An 18772-nucleotide genomic window follows, 5' to 3' on the forward strand; every position below is an offset into this window, starting at 1 on the left:
AGCCCAGATATGCTACACAGCCGCAGACAGCAGGCTTCAAGTGATTTCCTGACAGGCCAGTGAAACTGAGAAAGAAAAAGACTGAACCAACAAAATGGCTTTAGAAAGATTGCCTGGGTAGGGTACAAAATGACACAAAAACACTAAACAAAGTAAGCAAGAAAAAGAACTACCCAACTCTGCCAAGTATTAAAACAAAACCATTAAAAATCCCACTGACAATTACAGAAATTTAACATGTATTCCAATTTGCAGCATACAAGAGCTCCCACACTGAAATCACAGGCAGTAACAAAAAAAAAAGTGCAGTGCTCATATTTAATTCAGTACACTTGGCCTCAGGTATGAGTAAATTCACCACTGCACTCTCTCTCCCACTTTCTATCCTCGTCATTTTTTATTGATTTAAAACCCTTTATGCATAGCTAGTTGTTGTGTGCCAACCTAAAGCCATCTGCCCATGCATAATTCCTAGATGTCTTATTGTTGGGACACACAACGGATCGCCAGACTGTCTCTGAATAATGCAAACCTGAAGGCTATGAAGGCCATCAATAATATATCCACTTTTCACTGATCTCCCATTGAAGACTATAAGAAACATGGCTGGATCTATTAGTCATTGCTTGCATTATGCCTACGTCACAAGAACAGATCAGTTTATAATGTCTGTGTCACTGACAGGCCGACTGGTGGGCTGTGTGACATCAGTAAACTTCAGCAAGATACAATCACATCAACTTGCTCTTGAGGAACTAAGGATGAAGCCATTTTGCATCTGCTTCTCCAAAAAAAGTCTATTCTTTCTGTGTTTCATCTGTGTATGTAAAGATATTCATGTCTGTCAAGCAGAGGTTAAAGTATTGAATCTGCCAAAAACAGCACATACTGTATCTCCTCTACTACACAACAGTTCTCACATGCTGCTGTTACAATATCAAACCTGAAACTTGAATAAAAATTAAACTCCTTCACAGTGTCTCGCTTACTGCTGCGTCTGTCTTTTTTTTCCTTCTAGATTTGCACTTTCAAGTCAGCATCTATGATTGTAGAAGGGAAATTTCAGTTGTGCATGTGAAATAAGCCTTAGAAAAGCATGTGCAACCAAGTGTGACTGAAGGTTATGACTGATTGAAGCGGCAATTAAGTTAATGAATAACTACACTGATGAGGTACTTCCATTGTCTTGCTCACGTCATCAGACACCGCGGAAGTTGATAATCAAGACTGAGACAGAGACATAGATCAGGTGCAAAAAAAAAAGTTCAAAGCAAGTTTGATCCCTTGTTTTACAGAGGAAACAAGGTTAATGCGCATTTCTCCTTCTCAGACAGCACAGACCTGATCTGTGTCACGTAGTGCTACTGTACTGATTCCATTCTTGGGGCAGACGGTGTAAATTCCACCCTTGAGTTATGCTCCTTAGCCTAAACTACATCCAGACCTTCTGGCCTTGTCTTTACTAAACCACAGGATGGAAAGACCATGAAGACTACAAGGGGAAGCTTGGCAGCTAGAAACGGACATCCATCTTATGTATAATATCTTTTGATCTAGCGGATGTGGCAGTTATCCACTGAACAGTCAGTATATTTAATTTGGGTTTATTTGGGGGAGTTCAGTGGCCTGTTTTGAATACACGGTGTTTTAGTAAATCACCTAGTGGAGGGCTAGTCCTGATATTCCATGTTGCGTCTCCTGCCTCTTTGTGAACTGCAAAGAGGGATTGGATGTCTGTGGGTTGGATCTTATGATGGTATGATTGATTTCATACACATCAGAAAAGGGATTAATTTCCAAATGAAATGGGCTTTTGATGAGAGGGGTTTCTTCCAGTTCCTCAACCTCTGGACTAAGGCTGATATGGCAGCAAATCAGCTATGTTTTCATTCTCTGGCAGCTTAGGCGCTAGCAGCTATGATCCTTATGAATCTTCAAGAGATATGCTCTTGAGGAGGTTTCTATTTATAGATAAGATTTAGGTATTAGTATCAAATTGTGTGCATTGAGAAAATGCTTTTGATGAAGTACACAACCTATCTTTATATATGAAAGAAGACCATTTTTGTAATTGTGATTTTATTACCATCAATTCACACTTGCCCTCACACAATACTCAAGTGAAATTACATGGCCAAATGGCCATGCCCAAAAATTATAAACTCATAGTGAACTCATATTTAAACCTTAATAGTTCCAGCCGTGAAGTAATGGATGTACTGTAATGCCAAAATACAGTGGCTATAGACTTCATCACAATCATTTGGTATGTTGCATCATTACCACAGCAGTTGGCTTTAAGATTAAAATATTCTACATTACATTTTAGTTTAATGTAGGTAACAGTCAACAATATTATTGGCCCCTAAAATGCATAAACAGCCATTCAACTTAGCTTCTTTCAACTTAGTCCTACCCTGAAAAACAAAAACAAATACATTTCTAACCTTGAAATAATAAAAACTGTTTATACATTTCCAAAATTAGTTCATATAAGATTCCCTCAACCATAATAAGAAACTAATTGAGAAAATAGGTCTTTAGCATTATCTCTTACATCAATATTTGTAACACATGGGAGATTTGCAATTTAAGTTTTGTGCTGTTTTAATGGTGAAAATACACATCGTCATACTGTACATCTTTAAATGGGCACAATCCACACTGAGTGAACTGAGTGCCCCGATTTTTTTCAGAAGCAATTTAATATTCTATTAAGCCCGAGTTTAATTACAGTATTAGCCACTTAGCAAAATTGCTTATAAAGATTTTTATTTAAGCACATAACATAAACCAAAACTTTTCTTCATTTACCTAAAAAGGATCATCATTTGCCTTAAAGCCTTAAAAGCAACATGAATGCTTATAAGTAGCAAACTAGTGTAAGCTCAGTGTTCGACCTTTGCATAATAAGGACAATATCTGAAGGTTGCCCTCCCACACCTGTCATCCTGCTGTTAAGCCTGTGCATACATGCGTAGTCAATGAAGGCGTCATACTAAAAAAAAAAAAAAAAAGGGCCACGCTCCTTTAGTCAGTGACTTAGACCCAGGGATTCCAGCACTGGGAGACCTGCTGGCATGCTGCATATAGTAGCAGCTGAAAATGAGGAGGGATAAGAAATAAAGATGAGAGGAAAGATGAGGGTAGAGGAGAAGAAATGTGAATAAGAAACAAGGACAGAGGGAGGAGAAGGATCCTGGAGAGATGAGCAAAACAGACAAAGAGAGAGAGCCATAAAAAACAGGAGGGTAAGAAGAGAAAATGCCAGAGGGAACTGTTTATCTGGATTTTGCACAGGGTAAATGGATGTGAGAGTATGATTAGAAAGACAAATCACTTCATTCACAAAACATGAGTATTACAGAGACACACCCAGCCAGCAGATTTTTATGGAAGTGATTTCCTATTGCCAGCTTTGACTGTTCAAAATAATGTTTAAATCAGTGTCACATTACTCTGAATACCTGGTTGTAGACTGAGAAAGGAAATAAAAAAGGTAACTTCCCACCCAGCACAAACACTGCTTTCATTTTGTGGTGTGCATTCTTTATTAATAATAATGTCATAAATATAATTTAAAAATACTTGTGCATAAGTATAAAGCATGTATAAAATAAGTACTGTAGGAATATAGAATCCAAATTCAATTTAGGACACACATACACAAAATTCCAGCAATTTAGTGAGTCCAAAAGTATCCAGCAAGAAGGCTTCTGTGTGATTACATTATCTAGGGAGGTTTTAGATCGCTCAGATTTCCCTTCATCCCAGTTGATCCTCATATTGCTTACGGAAACAGTCTCCCACAGGAAAGAATTCCCAGCAACGCTCCTGGTACATTTTCCACACATACGATTCCTGGAAATGTCAATGGAGTAACAATACATTTTTAAATATCTTTAAGTCATTAACAGTGAAAACGTATCAATTTTTTGACCATGAGCTAAGTGGATCAGAGAGATGGCAATTTAAACACTGTGCACAGATAATACATAACATGACCTATTAGAAAGACATTTTCCACATTATACCCAGTAGCTCCCCCTTTACATGTGAGAAAATGTTTCTGGCTAATAAAAAAAAAATCATTATCTTACTGCACCATCATATTCTAAATGCCTACTGCATCACAAAAAATCGAAGTTTTCTTTTTCTTTTTTTTGATACAGCTGCTTGCTCTTTTCAACATTTAGGATTAAATATATCCTCATGTATTCTCATGCACATCCTTTTCATAGATTTATGCACACTAAAAATGGAATATGAGAAAGATGCAGCTCTGTTAACACTACAAAACTCTGAAAACACTGATTTAAAGCACTAATTTATTCTCTCTATACAACAGGTCATGTAAAATATGTTATAGCAAAAAGATAAGAAGAGAAGTAAATTAAAACACTAGCCCACTTGAAATGTGAAGCAATGTCTTTATAGCTTTAATACTGCAGTGGTTATGTGTGAAAAGAAAGGTCATAATTACAAGAGGTATGCCTGGCATGCATATTATCATAAAGCATGCATGACAAAATTGATATAGCTTCTCAAGGACGATGCAAATGCAGTTTCTGTCTTAGTTGAAAAGGTTACTCTACAGCTTTGTTATTATCACAGCAACTGATAGAATTAATCGGTTGCTGAGACATTGTTGTAGAAGAATATATTAATGAATGTAAGATTTGACAACGACCGCATAATTGTTGAAGCATATCAAAAGTGGACACTTCGTTTCAACTTTGACCAGATTGTGAAAAAAAACAGACAAGACAACTACTATACCTGTCCCGTCTGTTCAGTTTCATCCTTGTTAATAAGATACATGAGAAAAAACCTGTAAGGACACAAAAGGGATTCATGTAGCAACTGACATAGCTCCTACAAACACACACTTAGATTTCATATAAAGAAACAGTCTTTGCACTCTGGTGATCATGAAAGTATTTGTTAGGTATTTCAAGTGGAAGCGCAGCTTGTTTTAATAGCTGCATTTAAACTAATATCAGGTTAAATATTTATTTTAATGCTTGTAATATCTAATGACTAAGAAGAAGCAATGAATACTGAAAACTACTCACCCATTATTGAATTATGGATTATTATATTTCAGTCTGTAAAGTTTGATTAGATAAGCTTAAAATGCAGTAGCATCATACATAAACATGAGCCAGTCAGAGGAGGCATATGCATCTCAAGGGATCCATACATGCATCTCCAACTATCGTTAAATGTTTATTAACTATGTATCCACACAGATGGCAAAGCTTTGTTAGTGTGGTTTTGGTTACACATGCAAACATCTTTAAAACAATCTTAAACTGTTACATAAACCATTTTTGGTTGGCATGCATCATTTCTACCTTTAACAGCTGAATCTTTTCTTTTCTCAATTTTACTGGGCCTCATTATTTGTTTATTTACAATGATGTGATATTAAATAATGCACACACTAATAAAAATAATAAATATGAACTAAGTAGCCTTTATCTAAATTACAAATGCACATGCGGATGTGGCACTTGAAAGAAATAACTCACTTTAAACAACTGCTTTGTCAGTATGAATGTATTATTATACTGTATGTATCAATATCAATATTTCAAAGGTAAGTTTTAGTGAAACTAAACATGGAAAGCACGAATCAACTCACAGATAGTTGGCCAAGTTGTGTTCCTGTAGAGTATGAGTCTCAAAGCCATGAGGGACTGTATCAAAGTATTCACTTCCTATTCCACATATGAAACATTTGGTCTGTGGAATCAGAGATGAAAGACATTTATTGATTTACGAAACACATAAACAAACATAATGTTCTTCAGAGTATATTATAAAAAAAAAAAACATTGAAAAAATGCAATCATCAAAAGCGGAGACCTTTATTTTAGTGATCTGTTAATTAAACATGGTATTTAATCCTGCACACAACAATATCCCACTTTAAAGTTACTTTTTACAAGGACACTCAAGATGCCTACAAAGAGCAAAAGACTGTAAATAACAGCAACTTCATACTTCCATGATTACTCTGCCAGATTTGAATGACATACATGGGAACACGTTTGCTCAGAATTTGCAACATTTTGGAGAAACTAAACTGTCAAATTACCTTTTGCTGTATTTTGATGATGACACAATGCAATAAAGAAGCAAAACCAAAATTTGTGCTTTTGGGTTAATGCAGTAGAGAAGCTGAAGTATCATGACTGTATCTAAGTGCCGCATTTTAAAATTTAACATCAGACATAAGCAGGTGTTACATTTCTGGAACTGGTTTGTTTTGTTTAGACACACAATAAGAGAAAGTAAACCAATGGGCACAATAATACCTGACTGTGGCAACCAGATCACTGTTGTTTTACTTGAAACTATGGTTTACCAACTCTGAGCACTTCAATTTGTGGAATCATGATCAAGGAAATGTATCTTCATTTGTATTCAACTACATCAAGCCTTTGCTCATTAAGCTCCAAATAAGCTTACATTTTCCAACTACTTAAACTGTATCAGTATACAAACATGACCTGTAGACTGAAAGTGCAGTGCAAATAGCAGCTGAAACTGTTATAAATAAAAAAGGCAATGAAGAATCTGTATAATGATGAGTGAAACCATTACAACCATCCTGGCCAAATATGCTGCCAAAACGGCTCCACACAAGTCTTTCAACGACACTCCAACCCAGCTGTCTTGGCCATAATGATTTGGTCCTTGTCAAAGTCACTCAAGTATTTACACCTGCTTATTTCTCCTGCATCCAACACACTGACTACAACAACCAACTGTTCAGTTAGTAATATATCCCAGACCTTGTTTTGCACACAAAATCATCTATTCACACACGTAACCTACCAGTAAGTCAGCATGGTAACCTTTACTTAAAGATGCAATGGACATATAAGTCAGTGATTCTAATAGTATAAAACATTAAGAAGATATATATCAGTCAACAATCTTTATTTATCACAGCACAACAACCTTGGTAACAGATATATTATTTGGAATGTAGATGGAAGTAGTGTGCTTGCCTGTGTTGAAATGTGTATGTAGACGAGTGTGTGCGTTTGTGTAAGAGACAAACTGTCAAATCTCACCTCCATATCCTTTTTCACCTGTTCCTGTTGGTCACGAAGCTCCCCAAAAGCATCAATTATCAAGCCTGAAAAAGTATATATGCTGTATGTGACTGACAGATGTTAGTAAAACTAGACTACAAACAACTAACATTTTTTTCTTCAAACATTCTGTAGTAAAAATATGTTCCAAAATGTATCCAGGTGTGGGGAGGTGCTGTCAATGGCTTCTGTGACAGATACATTAAACATCCTGGTAGCAACACATTCAAATATTTTTTATTTTATTTATGCTAGACTGGCACGTTTTATTGCATTCTTATTCACTGAAATTTTACAGCTTCTGGCACTTAAAGGGTTGGGCAGAGTTTCATTCCCCAAAGTTGCACATTATAACTTGAAGCACTCAGTGGGTTGAAAATATACCTGCTCTTTGTCCAATTGCACATGAATAATTAATCAAATTTATTCTGGTAAAACAAAGGTGAATAAAATGGATTGTGTGTGTAATAATAATATAAAAAAAAATAGTTGTACACGTGTTGCTGCATGCATGTATGACTCACCCTGAATAATGGCCAGGAGGATGACAATGACAAAGAAGAAAAATGTGATATCAAAGACAATGCGCTCCACCTCAAACTCATCTCCAGCAGGGTCCTCAATCTCATCACCAATGCCTCCACCAGCACGCACCCCCACATACATGTGAAACATGTAGCACTGAAAGAAAACCCATTTTCATTTATTGCATAGTATGTATTCCACCTGAGGATGAAGACACTTTCAACCCCAGACAGGGGTTTTCTCTATGTTAAAGGGAGAGGAACTATGATGCTGTTTCTTCACACTCACATTGTACATTATATTGAAAGTTTTACCCACAAAAAAAAAAAGAGAATTTATTTAATGCATTTTCATGCCTGTGTCCTAGCTGGTTGCTTTTGTGGATGCATTTTAATACAACTGCACAGAAAATTTGCAGGTTTTTTGAATCAGTATTCTTTGCCTCAGACAGTATATGTACCCAGGATCAGGCAAGAGTAATTAAAACATTCTCTAGCAAGTCATGCATTATTCCAAATCTGAAATTTTCTACATGTAATTTTGCATCTTACTTGCATACATACAAAATATTGCACTGGTGTAGCAAATTATTATCTCTGAAGTGCCATTAAAAGTCAAGCATAACAAAAAAAAACAGTGAGCATGACTGTGGACTTAATATCTCCTGCCTTCTATAATTGTAGGGTTTTATTCAAATGCTATTGCTGCCCATTCGCCTGCTTATGTGAGTGACAATGGAATCCACATTAGAATAGAGCAGATGATGGGGTGTTAATGTTGTGAATGGCCAAACAAAGAGCTATGCAGAGGCTTGAGGGTCTGTTTTCTATCCATGTGTCCATTATTTTTATGGAAAAGTAATGGGAGGACTAAGACAAGAGGCTGCTCTCCCTTCAACAATGTGGATCACTGTCAGAATCCTCCTCTACCCCTCCAGTCTGAGGAGGTAGGTGTGAGGCTGTGTTTGCATTAGAAAGATAAGCACGGAGAGATAGAGAGGATAGATAGAGGTAGGCAGCTATTTATGGAGAGGGACTACTCAGTGTTATAAATATTCACATTTAACTCACAGTAAGCATGTCATTGCACTTCATGTCTTTGGTGTCCTTGTTGTCACTCTTGTTGTAAAACTTCCTGAAGAAGTTGAAGGCCACGACCGTGTACAGATACACCACAACCGCCAACAGGCCCACAGTCAGGATCAACTGACAGACACACACATAATTACAGAAGGCTAGACAGGGGCAGATGGGCTTTAATACGCATCTTCATCTTAGAAAAGCCACAATATAACCCTGCATTGTAAAAGTAAACATCACATGCATGCAAACTGCACCTATGAACACACACTGAGACAGATGGACAGAGAATTAAAGGCTGACTGCCCCACATACACATGCACACACACACACACACACACACCTGTTTTCCATTGTGTGTAACAGAGGAAAGGATGGTGCGAAGTGTCTTAAAGCCCATGGCGATGTCCAAAAGGTGCGCAGCAAAGAAGAAATTGTTATAATGACCCAGAACCGACATGATCATGTACCAGGCCAAGTACAAAAAGGACTGTGAGAACACACACACAAGAACATACAAACATAAAAGCAGGCACATACATTACCGCAACAGATAAAGACACGTGTATACATGTGTATTTTAGATAACACAGAATGACAGGATATTACCGCCATCACTTCTGCACCTTTTACAATGGTATCAAACAAATTCTTAGAACAAAAGATTAAACAGATTAGTTGAGTCATAAAATATCAAATATATTTTGCATACACTGCTTGATCATATTACATTATCGGTTAACATTAATTGCAGGAAGTGACACATTGAACTTACGTTATCAGTGAACACAACACCTAGCTTCCACACCTGGTATTTCATGTCAATGGAGTTAAATCTGAAATAAACAGCATTATCACTGAGATACATTACGGTAAGAATCAGGAAAGTAAGGTCAGAATGTTCATGGCTAAAATCAGCCCCTTGTTGCTACAATGTCCTTTCTGAAAGAGCCTGTCTATTACGTAGCTTCATCTCAGAATGTCCTGTTCTTCCTCAAGTACAACATAATGTTCTAGGACGTTCTTTTGTCTGGACAAACCTGTTAGGTAATACACACTCACAAACACATACACAATACACACAGTTAAATGGCTATTGACAATGTTATAGGCTAATAATAATAAGTAATGTGTAACATTGTTTTAACAACAATACCCAGACAAGAGTTGGACATAACCATAAATAAGCTTATGGCGTTGATATCCATCAGAAGTGCTTCATTTAAGAGTCCTACTGACCTCTAAAGTAAAATGCATATCGAAGGCTATATTTACTTAAAATTTACAACAATTATGCATACACTACACTAAAATAAAGGGGCTGAATATTTGATGTATTATGTCTCAATCATTGAAAAACTAGGAAACACTAAATAACTATAAAATAATTTTTTTTTGTCTGAAACTGCCTGTGGTGCAGTATCAATGACAGTCAGATAGGTGCAGGTGTATAATAGGTGTTTCCCATGGATTATTTTATGAATGCAAAATTGCAAAGTGTACATTTATTTTATACTTCATTTACTTACAGAGCACTCCAGGAAGTGTCCCTCTTTAGCCTCTTTTCTTTTCTCTCTGAGCTGAAGTCTAAAGCAGTTTGGTCCAGACCTAGGAGTTCACCGATCTTCTCACAGCCATAAAAGTGACTATATTTATCCATCACCTGAAAGGACAAGAAGGAGGTTTACATAGTCTTTCTGGAGGGCCTTTTCAGATAAAAGTACCACAAGACAGCAGGAGGTAACTCGTACATTTTTTCAGCAGTCAGTGATATAATGAGATGGCAGTTTAGTTCTGCTGACAAGATGGTTGTGCTGCTTATACTATCCATTGATCAAAAAATGTAAGGATTTTCTGATACAAGACCATTTTAAGACACATGATGGTTGTATAAAGGCTAATGATAATTTTTATTGACACTAAATACATAGTGCTGATCTAGGCAAATACTTAACCTTTCTAACTGTAGGTTTTACGTCCCTACTAAAATATGTACAGTATGTTCAGTGCGCCTTGACTAATCAATATTTACTTAAGAATTTGTTCTTATTGTACTACTTTGGCTCTTAGAAACTTTATATCACCTGAGTCATAAACTTAAAAATAAGACAACTAAAGTCTAATTTTCTTATGGAGCCCATTTGCTAGTCCAAACATAAGCACTTCAGCACACCATAAGCAATATCTACAACCTCCAAACTAAGTGGATTGCCAGAAGCACTTGATGGCAGGATACTATCTATTTGACTAAAGGCTCTTAAAGTGATGCAATACTGTTGATAAAACACAAGCCGTCAGACCCAAATTACAATAAAATTTAAAGTCAATACAATTATTTTACAATGCATTGTGAGCAAACAATATACTTTTACTTAATCCAATGTGGGTATATGTGCAAGTTATTCTGTTTATTTTATATTAGGGCTTACAGAGAGATACACATCTGAAAGCATGTTTGCTTAAATGACAGGAGTCTTAGCCCATCACAATCAGCAGTGGTGGTTTCCATCTCATCTCAGTCGAGGCACACTCAGGCCATCTGCCCTTTGCTATTCATTAGAGTGCATGCCAGATGCAACAGAACTATATAATTTGAAAGTGGCGTCTAATATTCTTTCAGCGGTTATCTTTTGATGAGGTGTCCTGACATGGCTTGCAGTAAAAGAATGTGTTTCAATTGAAGACATTTGAGGACTTTGGGGTTTTGGTGATCAGCTCTCTTGATGCAATGCATTTGGAAGCTAGTAATGCCAGGCACAGTGATCTAGTCTTATTTAACACATTTAAATTTAACCTTTCCTGCAGTATTATTACATTTATTTCTAAATTCTAGTTAAAAATAGTTAATTAAAATTATCTTACAAAAGAAGGAATTGCAAATACTAATAAAAGTATTGCACCATCTCTGGAGACAATGCTATGATTTCTTAACTTGATGGGAGGATAATTACACATACTATCAAATGGTAAATTACATTTCAGTTAGTTTCTTAATGAAGTGTTACAGGGAGATAATCCACACACAACCAAACACACACACACATTGCATACATGCTTAAGCAAATTGAGAACAGGATATAAAATATTTCAGCTTTAGAGAATAAAAGCTTCTGTGCAGTGAATATCGTACCTTCCTTTTCACAAATTTATCCCAGTAGTTGCTCGGAAATGACCTGACAATATAAAAAAAACATCAAAAACATTAATAAGGAAGAAAAATGTATCTGAAAATGTACTGAGACTCCCACACTGAGTGAAATGTTTCAGTGCTGTACAATCTGTAACATGACTATAAATTGGTTTTGACAGCAAGTTTATAAAACTTTAAATATAAAATGTGTTTTTATTTGATGTTAATATGGCATCAGTCCAGATGATCATACGGAAATGAACATACGGTGTGTTAATGACCAGTCGGTCCCACTGCCCTTTGATGTCCTCCTCAGGGGGCTGCTCTGTCACATACAGCCCATCAAACTCCAGCCTTCGTGCCACTTCCTTCTCACGTTTGAAGATCACCAATGGTACCTGCCAATCAGCCAAACTGGAGTTATTACTCGTCTCTTTAATTTAACAGTTTAAGTTACATAGGTTATTGGTAAGGAAAATTTTTAATCTCTGAAATTCAACTTAGCAGGGTGAACCTTTCATTGTTCCTAATGTAATTAATTCCTATTCCTATATCTGTAGTTTTAAAATACACTGCAGTTCTATAACATAAATAAACTGATGCAAATAAGTGAAATAAGTTCATTATATAAAAGTAACAGAAAATGGTAAAACCTTGAGGCAGTAGTAACCGATTATACAACAAAAGGAGATGATTGTGTGTGCTATAGCCAGGAAGTGGAGAGACGGTTCCATATATCCACTGTTCTCCTCTAGCACAAAATAAACTCCGGTCTCATTGTCATTTTCAGCAGCAGAGTCCAGTTCTTCACCGTAAACAGATGTGATCACTTCTTTTTCCTCTTGCAATGGGGGCAATGATGCTACCTGTAAGACAGTAAGATCAAAACAAGCAACTTACTAGAGGACAAAGCATACTTCTGGACAGATGTTGGAAACATTGTTCAATATAATGCAGGTCAATTTAACAGCACTAAAATATACCATTCAAAAAGACACTAGATTCAGCTGTGACATCACTCAATTACTACTGAATCCTTTCAGATGCACACTCACCTTGTAGAAAAGAAGGATGAAGTTGATAGCAAAGGCAACAAACAAAGATAGCAGGCGCATATTATAAAAATTCCTGGCAAAGTAATTCTGAAAGAAGAAAAAAAGAAAAACATCCATGTGTTTTCTGCCTGTTGGTGCCTGTGAATGCAAACTGAAGAGGATGCAATGTGATTCCTTATCTGTGTTGGTGTGTGTCATGTGTGCACAACAATGTGTGAGTGTATTTGTATATTACCAGCAGGCTCTTGTTATGAGTGCTTATCATTTCCCAGAGGGCAGAATCTTGGCTTTCTGATTCCTCTGACTTATTAGAGCATCTCTTGGCTCTCCATCCTGCCTCTGCTTTCTCATTCCCAGTTTCATTCTCAGATTCCTTCCCTCTGCAAATAGTGAAAATACAAATAGAGAGAAGGTCAGAGAGGTTTTTTTTTTTCATTAAGCAAATCTCTCAGAAGTAAAAAATCTGACTTACTTTTAAAAGGTTTTTTTTTGGTTAAATGTGACAGAAATACTTTGAATAATTTGACAGCATGGTTTTTAAATTGAGTTTAGACCTACCTTGCACAATCACATCTACAAAATACACAATTAAAAAAAAAAAAACGTATCTGGCACAAAGTTATGGGGAAGTAAAAATCCTCTGAAGATTAAATGGGAAAAGTAAGAGACTCACTTTGTGTTGTGGGATTCAGGTATTTTCTCATCTTCTGCTTTTTCCTCTGTGGCAGTGTGGACCTTAAACTGCTGTAAAATTCATTAGATAATCAGAAATTAATATCAATCAGTGTCAACTCGTCTGTGACTACTACATTAAGTGTCAAAGAAAATCAAAAATATACAATATTCAAAGACACAAAGAATACATACCGACCGTACTTGGCGCTCTTCAGAAAAATCTGCAGTACCAGTTGTTCTGGGGGTTGTATTGAATAGGTCAGTCAGACTGGCAGTGAGGTCTTTCATTATAAGTCTGTATTGACCTCCCTCCTTCTTCACTTTGAGGCCAAATATGTCTGACAGTACGTCCACCTCCCTGTGGGAGGTCATTGCTCCCACCTGCCCGATCTCCCTCAATTCTCTTTGGGAAGGGAAACTGGCTGAGTACTTTCTCAGACGATCCACACCACTTCGCACCTCCATGACCTCATCAAGAGTTGGCTCAATGATACCACCAAGTAAGTCTGATAGCCTCATCCTTTTGGCTCCCTCTATGAGCCCACCACTAACAAAGACTATGTACAGAGCATACTTGATGCTGCGGATTACCACACAAATGCACTGGACCTGACTCATGAAAATGAATCTGAGCAAGAAAACAGCTGACATAAGGATATCCCTCAGACTCATCTTCATTAATGTCTTCAGAGTTTTCAAAGAAAGTAGAGATGTCAGAAACATCCACCAGTGATACATGAAAAACATTCCTTTGTTGTCCAAGCGTTCCTCTTCACTCTTTGTCTTTTCCCCTACTTTAGGAGAATAATTTTCTCCAGTCTCAGAGCCAGATATCTGTGCTGCAAGCTGCATCTCAAATATGGTGTCCTCACAAAAATTTACAAACATCTCCATTTTCTCCTTCTCTCCACCCTCATTGACCACATCAAAAATGAACTGCCTCTTGGATTCTTTGACCTGTGGCTTCTCCCACTGTGTGCGGCTAGATTCACTGATCTCAAAGTACACACGTTCAATGCGCTTCCCACTGCCAAGAATCTCAATACGTCCTAGACAGGGCTGGAAGTAAGTCAAGACAGAGTCTGCCAGTTCCAAGAATGTCCTTAGTCTCGAATCTGTGGGCATGTGTTCGGACAAATTGGTGAGTAGAACAGCGATGCTGAAGCCAATGTCTTTGGCCGGTTCATGAAAGCGATCCACAAAGGCCTCGTAATGGGCAATTTCACTTTCGTCGGTGTCCAGACAGGAGAGAAGAAAATTAATCTCAGCTTGGGAGAAACGCTTGCAATTTTCCATGGCTTTCTGGAAGTCTTTCCTGGCAATGCAACCCTTACGGTCAGGGTCATACTCCCTGAAGGCATGTGAGGAGGTGAGGTCTTTAAGTTTGAGGAACATGTCAAAAAACCTCAGGATCATCTCCACGTTGCCTGATGATTCCACCAACATATCCATCATTTGCTTTCCAATAGTTCCATTAACAACATTACCTACAATCAAAGTAGTGGATGAATGATACCTGTCAATAAATCATACATTGCCAACAGCATGACTTGTGAAAAACTTACCCTCCAACATTGAAAGCAGAAACACAACCATGTCCTTTTGTAAATCCATCAGTTCTTTCAGAAGCTCAATTTGCCTTGAATCCTGTATTTAAGTAAATATAATTCAAATTTATTCAGGTTTTTAGCAAAATATACTCTCCATTTGAGCTCTCTCGTTTCACATACTTAGAGGACACAATACCAGCAGCAGTTTATAATGAGTGCAAACACAGATTATCAGCGATTTTTAGTTTGATGAATCTTAAAATGATATGCCAGTGGAATCTCAGGTATTGTACTATACCTGAGAGAGTTTCATCTGCATGTGGGCAAAGACGTGAAGGAATCCCACTACAGCATCCCACAGACGACTGTGAGCTAGACTCTGTTGGTTCTCAGGACATGGGCCCTGTATGAACACAATGTTAATGTGAGTTGTGTCATTTAAAAAAAAAAAGAAAAAGAAAAGAAATGACACAAATGAAAAACATAAAACACACTAAAATGGAAACTAATGACTGACCTGTATGTACTCTGTGAGTGTGTTGAAGACCTGTTTGGCTACTTCAATGGCCTTGGAGAAGTTGAGTTGGCCATGCACATCAATCACATTCTTCCCTGAGTAGTACCAGTAAAAGTCACTAATTGACTCCTAGAGTAATGCACAGATTGGTTATTTGTGCATCATTAGGTTAAATAAAATACTATAAAACATCACTGTCACAAACAAATTACCAAATGCAATGTTAATGACAATGAACTAAAGATTAGATGATATTAGGTCTAAAACACTAACTCTAACGTTTTGCAGTGATCAGTTGTCAGCCATTTCCTACTTTGGTTTGGTTATTTAGTCCAGATTTACAACAGACAGTCTTTGACTGTAAACGTACCTGTACTCTTAGTAAATAGTCCACAGTGGAAATAATGATGTTGACAGTGGTGTTGTTTCCTGTTTGCGTTCTCAAGTAATTCTGGAAATCTATCACATAAAGAACATACATATTTGCATATTTATCATTGCATTGTATTTAACAACAATAATATCCTGTTTCAACAGTATATTCGCATAATGGACTTAAAATACAACAATGCTAAAACCAGTGTGTTGCATTGTATTCATGAATAAATGCTAGAGGAAGCTCTTACAAAGATAATTTTAAAGTGATTTCAAGGTTAATGAACAGGAAATCCTGTCTGGTAGACATAAATATATTTTATGTGCACGTTGTGACAGTGTAAGTGAAAACTTCACAGGCCAAATAACCTGAGTTGTGTCCTTCACAGAGCAGCTGTAAAAAACGGAACAGGTCACAGGTTAGGTCTTTGTCCGGCATCACCTTCTCTCCTGGGAAAAAAAAAAAAAAGGGCGAATAAGCCATAAAAAAATATGAAGTGCAAGAAATAGAGTAATACTGTGGAAAAGATGTGACAGGATGAATGAGAGATAGAGGAAGAGAACAGAGAAATAAGGTCACTATAGAGCGAAGGGTGACAAGCTGCTGACTATATTCAAGGGTGAGAGAGGCAGAGAAAAAAATAGGAATTTAGAGTGTGAATTTAGAATACGTTCAAGGATGAGATCTCACAGCTGGCTGTTCTGCTATGACATGGCTTCACAGAAATGGATTTTCTTTTCTCCATATGAATACAGTACCTGAGCTCTCATCCATGGCCATGCCTAATCCTTCTGCTTTGTTCTGCCTCTCAAATGCATTCAGATCCAGAACACTGGAAAAACAGAAAAACCGCACGCACATAGACACACAAATAAAAGGATAAGCAAAACTTTTCCATTTTTACCATTTTATCAATCAGTATATGAAGCCTTACATCCTTTTTGACATTTGACAGAACTTGTTAGGATTTCTACAATCACTCACCTACATGACTGCATGAGTCCAGCCATACTCTGAAAGAAGCCAAGATCTCGCTTATCTTGCAGATAATGCAGCATTTTCTATCAAACGTCAAAGACAAGATCTGATAATCAGCAGCCGATCTTATCTGAATCGGATATGCAGGTTGCCAGTGCATTGCATTCACAAGATACACAATTTCAAAGTAATAAGTGCTGCACATGCTGAAATATGGCACATTCACTCCAACAATTACTTGTTGTTGTTTGTGGTTGTTAAAACAACGCCCACCTCTTGACTCCTGTGAGTCTTTAACTGGGAAATCCATGGCACTGCTCTGTATCAGTAACTGCCAATTATCTTGCTTTTTATGTCTGTTCTAACTTTTCTACTGTATTTTTTTTTTTTTACACATTCGTATATTTCTTAATTATTGTGACTCATTTTATATGTTTCCTACAACTTAAATATTCTTGCTGGATTCTTAGTGTCATGTTATCTGATCTTACCTCTGCTTCATTTAATCTGTTTTGATTACATTAATGTTTAGTTTGACCATTTTAAAACCCCTAGTTGTGAAATTAAGACATGTTTAACTTCAATTTACTGGGGAGGCCAAGACAAATTTCACAGTTTCATAGTTTAAAGGAAACACCAACGGAGTACTCTACCTGTTGAACAGTGGCATTCCCTCCATTGAGAAGAGCAATACCCAGCTTTAGTGTGGAGGAAATCTTAGAGCCCATTGCCCCTGATGAGATTTTAAATTAATCACAATGAGAGTATGCACAGCAGAGTTTGGACTCAAAAGAATAACAATGTATGACTGATACAGATCATGGCGCACATCTGAATAAAGGGGCAAAGCACCCTATATGGCTAATCTACTCTAATGCTCTTCAGTTCCATCTCAGGAAACAACATTAACTGAATCAGACAAAAGTTTCACTTTAATCTTAGCTGTTGAGCCTGGGAGTCAGCTCATCTTGGTTCAGTATTAAGCACATATTGTCTCTTGTTTACAATTGTATCTTTTAAAGGAACAACTTGCTAAAAAGAGAATGCCCCATAATAAAGCAAGATGCTAGACTTAACAAGAGTATCTTAATTCAGCTGTTAACCTTTCCTACCTTTGCTGGCACTGATCATTTGCAGGACCATTTCAGAAGCTCCACGACAATGCAACCTGGCCTGCTGGTAAAGCAACTTCTGTTTTTCCATCTCCTTCTCCTGTGCCACACAAAGGTCAATTCATGTTTTTGGAAATATATTTTCCCAACAGAATTTACACAGCATTTTAATACATTTTTGCTAAATCAATACAATTAAACTACCAACTAATTCAACAATTTATTTTAATTTTTTTTTTATTATAACATAAAAAACATGTTGGAAATAATTTTACATATTATATATGCATTTAAAAAATCACTTACTTCAAAGCTTTCAGCCTCCTGTTCATCACCATCTTTGTGGCAACTCTGGCAGGGCAAATGTAGAAATGTGCAGAGAGAAGACAACATAAGGTAGACAATACAACAATCAATATACTATATACTGGCGTATATATTTCTTGTGACATGCACTAAGATATAAAAAGCAAAAGAATAAAGGCAATACTAAAAGTAATTCAACTATGTGGAGTCTCATCATCTTTTATTGCTGTTACCATACTGTGCTAGTGCTGGTAATGGGCCTTCAGACCAACATTAGCAACCATTTAATAATGTTTTGTTTTGCATTTTTCTGGCATGAAAGATTTTCAAGTTAACAATATGCAATTTCTGACTGCCAGG

At 36.8% G+C, this 18772-nt stretch overlaps 1 protein-coding gene across 1 annotated transcript in view; it reads right to left on the reverse strand.

The window, feature by feature from the left end:
• Positions 1-3031: 3031 nt before the first annotated feature.
• ryr2b (ryanodine receptor 2b (cardiac)) overlaps positions 3032-18772 on the reverse strand; it is a 56196-nt gene continuing 40455 nt past the window's right edge. The window contains 26 exon segments of the mRNA XM_026355468.1: positions 3032-3861; positions 4780-4831; positions 5648-5748; positions 7089-7153; positions 7634-7790; positions 8705-8839; positions 9057-9203; positions 9489-9549; positions 10243-10376; positions 11844-11886; positions 12111-12241; positions 12497-12675; positions 12895-12985; positions 13134-13278; positions 13572-13642; positions 13766-15060; positions 15139-15220; positions 15422-15526; positions 15641-15769; positions 16011-16099; positions 16385-16465; positions 16775-16848; positions 17001-17077; positions 17648-17727; positions 18107-18206; positions 18413-18457. Coding sequence (XP_026211253.1) covers positions 3766-3861; positions 4780-4831; positions 5648-5748; positions 7089-7153; positions 7634-7790; positions 8705-8839; positions 9057-9203; positions 9489-9549; positions 10243-10376; positions 11844-11886; positions 12111-12241; positions 12497-12675; positions 12895-12985; positions 13134-13278; positions 13572-13642; positions 13766-15060; positions 15139-15220; positions 15422-15526; positions 15641-15769; positions 16011-16099; positions 16385-16465; positions 16775-16848; positions 17001-17077; positions 17648-17727; positions 18107-18206; positions 18413-18457 — 3765 coding nt within the window. The 3' untranslated portion in view covers positions 3032-3765.

The sequence above is a fragment of the Anabas testudineus genome, chromosome 15 (genome assembly GCF_900324465.2).
Source record: "Anabas testudineus chromosome 15, fAnaTes1.2, whole genome shotgun sequence".
Taxonomy (NCBI): Eukaryota; Metazoa; Chordata; class Actinopteri; order Anabantiformes; family Anabantidae; genus Anabas; species Anabas testudineus.